Source organism: Asparagus officinalis, chromosome 4 (genome assembly GCF_001876935.1).
Source record: "Asparagus officinalis chromosome 4, Aspof.V1, whole genome shotgun sequence".
Classification (NCBI taxonomy): Eukaryota; Viridiplantae; Streptophyta; class Magnoliopsida; order Asparagales; family Asparagaceae; genus Asparagus; species Asparagus officinalis.
The window spans coordinates 33458207-33467334 of NC_033797.1; the positions used below are offsets into that span (position 1 = coordinate 33458207).

General features: G+C 42.4%; 1 protein-coding gene across 1 annotated transcript in view; it reads right to left on the reverse strand.

Moving 5' to 3' along the window:
- Positions 1354-9128, reverse strand: part of LOC109837143 (transcription factor EGL1-like) — a 20138-nt gene continuing 12363 nt past the window's right edge. Inside the window, exons 7-8 of the mRNA XM_020405256.1 lie at positions 1769-2212; positions 1354-1671 (exon numbers count right to left, since the gene is read on the reverse strand). Coding sequence (XP_020260845.1) covers positions 1600-1671; positions 1769-2212 — 516 coding nt within the window. The 3' untranslated portion in view covers positions 1354-1599. The remainder of the gene's footprint in view (positions 1672-1768; positions 2213-9128) is intronic.

Sequence of the window (9128 nt, forward strand, 5' to 3'; positions counted from 1 at the left end):
TCTAGTGTAGTCTGTAATAGCCACTTGGCAGTGTTGCATAAATTCTTCATAGAGCCTGTACGTACTACAGTAAAGTGCATTATAGTCTTGATTCTCAATTTTGATTCATTCTCTTGGTTGACATTGTTAATTTACAAGGAGAAAACAGAGAAGAAAAGCAGAAATGATCGAAAATGGCCAAACTAAGAGGAACTTTGGGGCAAGGTTAAGAGAAGAGTGAGTTACTAAGGAAAATAACATATAAAGAAGTATTCATTGATGGACTATACTATGGATAATTAGCTACTGAATCCTGAACATTTTACAAACAATCATAAATAATTTAATAAATCTGCAATCATTCCATTTCGTAGCTAAAACTAGATAATTTTTGGCCAAAAGAAGAAAATCTTTTAAAATAAAAATATAACTGCGTCCTCATGGAGAATTCAGTGATTGTTCTAGCGAAGAAAGAGAAACTGGCAAAATATCATAATATCACATGCTATGATCAAAGTTCAGTTGATTAGTCAAACAGTCCACAGAACAACCACAACAACGGAAAGACTTATCACACAATCTAATGTTGGCTCTACAATCAGTTGTCAAGCCTACGCATATTTATTAATAGACAAATTTGATAATTAAGATGAACAGACTATTATCATTATTGCTGGTGACTGTTCAACATTTTATCTTGACCAGCTATGCGAAGACTATGCAAGACTGAAAATATATCAAGAATCAGCTTTTGCTTAAAAGAAATGTGAAGCTAAAGGAAAGACTTAGATTACGTTATTTTTAGCTACTCGCTTGTCTTTGAGTGTTGCTGCACCAATCAAATGGACAAGGAAGAGGAGAATTGAATAGTCCTATGCCTCATGCATGAGACTCTCAGGTTCCAGGAAAGCTGTTGAGAGTTATTTAAATAGAATCATCTTACATTATTAGCATAAATTATTGGCACATGATAGGCTCAGTGGTCAAAGAAGTTGCCTTATCATAGATTACAGAATTTAGGGCTTTGTCGTTCATCAAGGAGAGAAGGCTTTTTCCGCAAGGCTCAACTTACTTCAGCTTGTGTTTGGGTGTAAATGAAGTTTTCTGCGAAATGATCGTTGTTCTGTTTTCGTGGCTAAAGCTTACCATCGATTGAGTACAAAATTTAGTAGGAGTTCAGATTAAGCAGTGCGTATGGAGCAAAGTAGTATATCCATAAAGATTTGGAAAAATGCTTAACCTTAGGAATAGCGAACTGGCACATCTAGGAAAGCCAAAAGCAATATTTTCCCCTTTATAAATTAATATCGGCATTACCTGAAGACGGTATGGAAAAATGATCTCAGATCAGAAAATTCTCAATTGCATCTTACATGAGCAGAAAACTTCAACCAGTTGAAGATTAAATGATGGAATAAGTATGATAATAGTATTACCCAAGTCAAAATAAATACATCAAGTATTTGGACGGAGGAATGACTGCACAGGGATGGATACATGTTAGATAGTAACAAAATATTATAAGCCACCTGGAATTTTCCAAATAATGGAGAATATCATGGGAGATCCCAAATTTACTGATATCCGTAGTATTAATACACGCCTGCTGCAAGAGATACTTCAGCATTTGTTGACAACTCTCTGAAGTGCTCTCTTCACCATACCCGGTGATACCACAACCAAACTTCTATGCTGCAGGGAAGTTTGCAAAAGCCCATAATTAGTGTACTTAGTATCGGAACATTTACATCTGGAAAAATAACTAGTGTAAATAACCCAAAATCCAAACCTTAGCTTTCAGTCTAAGTACGAGTTTTCCATTAAGAATCGATGATTGCACTGAATGAGCATCCAAATGAAGGTTGCTCATCGCGTCAACTATCTCTAGTAACAAACAATCTCTCCAAGGGCAGTTCATCTCAAGCAAAATCTCTTTCTCAATCATAGTAATATTGATATCAACTGCATTATCTTTGGACCTAAACCAGTGGTCATGTTCTATCTTATTTTCCTCGATATCACAAGCTTTCCTCTTGTTTGCCAATGCCGTTCTTCTGTTGGTGCCTTCATAATTCCTGTGACTATCGGATGTCTCTTCTGCTACTTCTAAGTTCTTTCTTCTTTCTCTAGCCTCAACTTCTCCTCTCTCTTTGCAAGATTCCAGTTCCTCTACTCTTCTTTTGAGCTCTTTTACGTAGTCTATCGTATCACCAAGGATTGATGCTTTGTCCACCTGAAGTTAAAAGTGAGGGTTCAATTATGACATCTAGATTAAAATTTATAAAAAGTAAGTTGCAATAGTTGTTGAGTTAATCATGTTGAGTTTGATTTCCACGTTTAATTAGCTAGTTAGTTAGTTTTATTTCCGTAAATCTTGTGTTAGTGGAACGAGTCCTGGGTAGGCGTGGCTTGAATTTCGGATCACAACAAACCTGTAATTGGTTATAAATTGCAGTTAGATTTGTGTAGGCAATGAATCTTCTTCGCATCTTCATCAATTAAATAAAGTATTACTCCTTCAACCTGGTGTATCCGCTGTGTGTGTCAGTTTCCTCCTGTTTTTAATCCAACATTTGGTATCAGAGCGAGGTTAAGAGTAGATGCCAAAGATCATGCCAGCGGATGCATCACCATCGAGCAGCGGAACCGGTAGTACAGTGACGTTGAAGACAACTGGAAGAGACGGGACAGTTTCCCTCTAGTACCCGTTGCTCACGAAAAGCAACTATTCGGCGTGGGCGCTCAAGATGAAGGTGTACATGCGCAAGGCGTATGGGACGCCATTGAGCCTACTGATCCCAATGATGAGGTAGAGACGCGGAAAGATCAGATGGCCCTTGCTGCCATCTATCAAGCCATCAGCGAGGAGACACTCCTCGTGTTAGCTGAGAAGGAGACGGCTAAGGATGCGTGGGAGATGTTGAAGACAATGCACATGGGCGCTGAGCGCGTCAAGGAGGCAAAAATCCAGACTCTGAGGAGCGAGTTTGAAGGTCTTCGCATGCGTGAAGCGGAGACGGTCGATGAATTTGCCGCGAAGTTGACTACCACTGTTAACAAGATCCGTGCATTGGGGGACAAGGTGGAGGAGACCTACGTCGTCAAGAAGCTTCTCCGTGTTGTTCCTTCCAAGTTTCTTCAGATCACGTCGACCATTGAGCAGTTCAGCAACCTCAAGACGATGACAGTGGAGGAGGTCATCGGATCACTTAAGACCCATGAAGAACGGCTACGAGGCTATGGCGACAACGAGGACGAGCACGTCCTGCTGACGAGAACTGCGTGGAAGGCGAAGGAAGAGGTCGAGTGCTCGTCAAACTCGTCGAAATGGCGAGGAGGTGGTCGTGGTCGTGGCCGTGGCCGTGGCCGTGGTCGTGGTCGCGTGCGTAGTGAGGGCGGACGCGGGAATGAATCCAATCACAGAGAGAATAAGTTCGACAAAACCAAGGTAAAGTGTTACAATTGTCATCACTTTGGACACTTTGCTTATGAATGTAGATCCAAGAACAAAGATGAAAAGGTTCATTTAGTGGAGACACAAGGAGAGGATGAACCTGCCCTCCTCGTAACAGAGGAGATAATGTTACATGAAGAGAAGGTTGTGCCGAGAGAAGAAGTTGTGTATGATAGCAGTGTGTGGTATCTCGACACTGGAGCAAGTAATCACATGACTGGGTGCCGAAGAAAATTCACTGAGCTTGATGAGTCAGTGATCGGAAAAGTTAAGTTCGGCGACGGGTCTGTCGTGGACATCCAAGGAAAAGGCACTGTGATGTTTCAATGTCAAAATGGTGAGCATCGGATCCTCACCAATGTTTACTTCATACCCAAGTTGTGTAGCAATATTGTAAGCTTGGGGCAATTAGATGAACATGGGTGTAAGATAGTCATAGAAGGAGACTGTTTGCATATCTATGATAGAGCTAGAAAATTACTTGCTAATGTGAGGAGATCAAAGAACAGGTTGTACATTCTCAACCTCAAAGCTGCTCATCCAATGTGCTTGTTGGGAAGCCTTAAAGAAGATGCTTGGTTGTGGCACGCTCGCTATGGCCACTTGAATTTTCAAGCTTTGAGAAATTTAACTCAGAAAGGAATGGTGAAGGGGATGCCTACAGTTGATCACATAACTCAAGTGTGTGATGGGTGTGTCATTGGCAAACATCATCGTACACAGTTTCCCCAAAGCGCAAGTTTTCGAGCTGAGACCCCGCTCCAACTCATGCATGGTGACTTGTGTGGCCCAATCACTCCTACAACACCTGGAGGTAACAAATATTTTATGTTGCTTGTTGATGATTATAGTAGGTACATGTGGGTTGTGATGCTCAAGAACAAAGATGAAGCATTACATGCATTCAAGAAGGTGAAGGCAAGTGCAGAGATGGAAGCTAATACTAAGCTGAAGGCATTCCGAACCGATAGGGGTGGGGAGTTCACCTCTAAAGCATTCACCCAGTACTGTGAAGACTCAGGCATCAAGCATTTCCTCACAGCCCCATACTCTCCGCAGCAGAACGGCGTTGTCGAGCGAAGAAACCAAACTGTTTTAGGAATGGTGAGAAGCTTATTAAAAAGCAAACATGTACCAGCTACATTTTGGGGAGAAGCTGTGAAGACAGCAGTATATATATACTCAATCGAGCTCCAACAAAGAGTGTGGAAGGAGTGACACCATATGAGAGGTGGACTGGTCGGAAACCGAAGGTTCAACATCTTCGAGTTTTTGGCTGTTTGGTGCACGTCAAGACTGTGAGTCCATACACAAAGAAGCTGGCGGATAGGAGTGCTCCAATGGTGTTCCTTGGATACGAGCCTGGATCAAAAGCCTATAGAGTGTATGATCCTAATACAAGAAAACTACATGTAAGCAGGGACATAATTTTTGAAGAAGACAAGGAATGGAAATGGGAGTCTTCGGATGTTGAAGGGGATCCCAGATTCAAGTCAAGTGAAGGGTTCACAGTACACTTCAAGTTGGAACAAGCAGGAGCTCGACAAACCATATCTGACCAGTCACTCAATCTGCCTAGAAATGAAGCTGCATCGACGCCAAGTTCATCGAGTTGTAATGTACAATCGCTGGAAGGAGCAGAAGCATCAGGTTCACCTGCGTCTTCATCCTCAGCTGCAGCAATTTTGGGGATGCCAGGGAGCCATGATCAGGCAACTAGCTCTGAGAGACCTGTCAAGTTTCGATCCCTGCAGGAGATATACAATGACACTCGTGAGATGGATGAAGAAGCTGGGTTGTGTTTTATGTCTGTTGAAGAGCCAGCAAATTATGAAGAGGCAGCAAACAATGAGAGTTGGAGGCAAGCAATGGCAGAGGAGATAGCAGCTATTAGAAGAAACAACATGTGGGAACTTGCTGAACTACCGAAGGGCCATCAGGCCATTGGTCTGAAATGGGTCTACAAAGTGAAGAAGAACCCTGAAGAAGAGATAGTGAAATACAAAGCGCGCCTTGTGGCGAAGGGTTACGTACAAAAGCAGGGGGTGGATTTCAACGACGTGTTTGCTCCGGTTGCAAGACTCGAAACAGTGAGAGTCTTGATTGCTTTGGCTGCCAAGGAAGATTGGGAGATACATCACATGGATGTTAAATCCGCATTTCTGAATGGAGAGTTAGAGGAGGAAGTATATGTGACTCAACCAGTCGGATTTATAGAAAAGGGCCATGAAGAAGAAGTGCTTAGGTTGAAGAAGGCATTATACGGGCTGCGGCAAGCTCCTCGCGCATGGAATTCGAAGCTTGATAAGTGCTTACAGTCACTAGGGTTCATCAAGTGTCCTCTGGAGCATGCTGTGTATAAGAAACAAATGGGAGGTGCTATCCAAGTGGTTGGTGTATATGTGGATGATCTTATCATCACTGGGTCAAATGTCGAGGACATCACAAAGTTCAAAGAACAGATGAAGAAACTATTTGACATGAGTGATCTTGGATTATTAAGCTACTACCTGGGCATTGAAGTGAAGCAAGACTCACAAGCTATTACACTGTCTCAATCAGTGTATGCAATGAAGATACTTGAAAAACTTGGGATGGCTGAATGCAATCCTTGTCAAATTCCTATGGAGCCAAGACTTAAAATGAGCAAAGTAAACACCAGCCCTCCTGTCGATGTTTCTTTGTATAGAAGTATCATAGGGAGTTTGAGATACTTGGTTAACACAAGACCCGACTTGGGCTACTCAGTTGGAGTGATGAGCCGATACATGGAGTTGCCAACAACAATTCATATGAATGCCGTGAAACAAATATTGAGGTATGTGCGAGGCACTATAAACTTTGGGTGTTGTTATGACAGGAAAAAGCATTCGGGAGAATGTTTGATTGGGTATAGCGACAGCGACCTAGCTGGCGATATTGATGAATCAGCCATTGCTCTCACGAAGAACCCTGTACATCACGACAGAAGTAAACACATTGATACCAAGTATCATTTTATTCGCGACTGTGTTCAGAAGAAGGAGATTGAAGTGGAGTATGTCAGGACAGAAGATCAGCTGGCTGATATTTTGACAAAGCCACTCGGTCGACAAAGGTTTGTCGAGTTGCGTGAGAAGATTGGTTTGAAGAATGTGAAGCAAATACAACAAGATTAAGGGGGTGAATGTTGAGTTAATCATGTTGAGTTTGATTTCCACATTTAATTAGCTAGTTAGTTAGTTTTATTTCCGTAAACCTTGTGTTAGTGGAACGAGTCCTGGGTAGGCGTGGCTTGAGTTTCGGATCACAACAAACCTGTAATTGGTTATAAATTGCAGTTAGATTTGTGTAGGCAATGAATCTTCTTCGCATCTTCATCAATTAAATAAAGTATTACTCCTTCAACCTGGTGTATCCGCTTTGTGTGTCAGTTTCCTCCTGTTTTTAATCCAACAATAGTTTCCATTATAGAATCGGCGAGAAATTTTGGATCAGAACAGGTTTGGAGGCGCAGGAGTCGTTTTGGGTGCTGCGCTGTCGACCGCGGCGCAAGGCCGGTCGACCGCGAACGTGGACAAGCTAGAGTAGGAGTCTGGATTTAGCGCGGTCGACCGCCGCGGTCTTGGCGATATTTGGAGCACAGAAAAAGGAGAGTTTTTCTGAGCAATTGTTTGAGGGTTTATTTGGAGAGATTAAGAGATTTGTTGGTGAGATTAGTTGATTGGTTTGAGCTGTAGGCGTCAAAAATTACCTATAGGTCCCCACACCCGGCTTAAGACGGAGAGAAGATGATGAACGTCGCTATCCGAGTCACAGAAGCTCATTTGACGTCGACAAGCGCATGAAATGAGTCGACGAACTATGTGAAGCAACGGAACTGCAGATCAACGTTGTTCTGCAGTTCCGTTGTTTCACATAGTTCGTTGACTCACTTCATGCGCTTGTCGACGTCAAATGAGCTTCTGTGATTCGGATAGCGACGCTCATCATCTTCTCTCTGTCTCAAGCCGCGTGCGGGGACCTATAGGTAATTTTTTGACGCCTACAGATACCCCCTCCAAAGTGTTTCAATCTCATTTCTTTTATAGATGAGTCTAAAATACTTTGGATATAATCGGTCCAACCTTTAGTCTGTATAAAAGGACCTATAGCTTTGATTCTTAACTCCTTCGATTTTTAGTCTGTTCGGTATTTTGATGAATAACCGAAACTATTTCGGCACTGTGTTTATCGTCTGGCCGTCGTCGAAATCTTGAATCAAATATGGTGAGTTGATTTTGGCTCGTATCGTCGAGTTGACTTTGAACTGACCATCTTCATTACGATATATTGACTTGCGTTGACTTTCATCGCAACGTGTTGACTGGCGTTGACTGGCGTTGACCTAGGGTTACGCGTTGACCAGCGTTAACCTAGGGTTTCAGATTGCCTGACATTGACTTTTTCATCGCAACACATTGACTGGCGTTGACCTAGGGTTACGCGTTGACCAGCGTTGACCTAGGGTTTCAGATCGCCTGATGTTGACTTTTTATTACAACGCATTGACTGGCGTTGACCTAGGGCTACGCGTTGATCGGCGTTGACCTTAGGGTTTCGGATCGCCCAATGTTGACTTTTCATTATAACGTGTGGTAGTCTCAAGTGTTGAGATTACAGGACCAACTATTAAAGCTGATTCATCTGCAGGTATCGATCTTATCCTGAAGTTGTTGGATGCTCAAGTCACGAGACATGAAGCTGGTGCGTCAATGACTCTCATATGCATAGGATTTTTGGCAAACCATCAGCCATCAACGGGTTTGATGAGCCTTTACCGACTACCGTTTGAGTCGGGCTAGCATGCGAATTATTTAAGTCTGTTCCGCATGTGACGTTGTGCTAAAAGAGTTAACTCTTTTAGTGCTACGATATTGAATACGTAGACTTCGTCTTTCTTACGGGAATAGACTACCCGGCAACGCGTGTTAGGCGTTGACTTATCCCTTCTTAGGATTCGAGATAAAAATCCCCAGACTTGGATTCTAGTGTCTTCTTTAATCAATGAAAGACTAAACCGACAACGCGTGTTAGGCGTTGACTTATCCCTACTTAGAATTCGGGATAAAATTCCCCGTGCATATAAGGCACGGATTACGGAGTTGAAGGATGTTGTCGAAAAATGGGAGAGGAAGAATTTTATATTCTATCTCCCAAAACTAAAGAGGAAGAATTTTATATTCTATCTCCAGTTACCAAGGAAACTCAAAGTGGGATCTCCACCCTAAGAATCCAGAAAAGTAAAACTAGGAGTGGGATCTCCACTCCGAGAATCGGAAAGATTTAAGCAATCCTAACTTTTATAGGATTGGTTGCTTAATCCAAGAAAAGAATTCCTCATTTATTGAGGTGAAATTCCGATTTTGGCCCTAACTTTTATAGGTTTGGCCGAATAGGAAAAGGTGAAAGTCTTTCGTTTATCGAAAGGAGCATTCTGGTCTTGGTCCTAACTATCTGCAGGTTCGACCAAGTGAGGTTGGAGGCAACCCTAACTTTTATAGATTTGATTGCTCAAATTAAAAATGGACCTCTCGTTCATGGAAGGAATCGAGAGGGGATTTTGGTTGTGGTTCTAACTGTTTAAAGGTTTGACAAAGATGGGAATTTGAGACGACCCTAACTGTTTAAAGGTTTGATCGTTCAATTTGTGGACCTCTCGTTCATGGAAGGAATC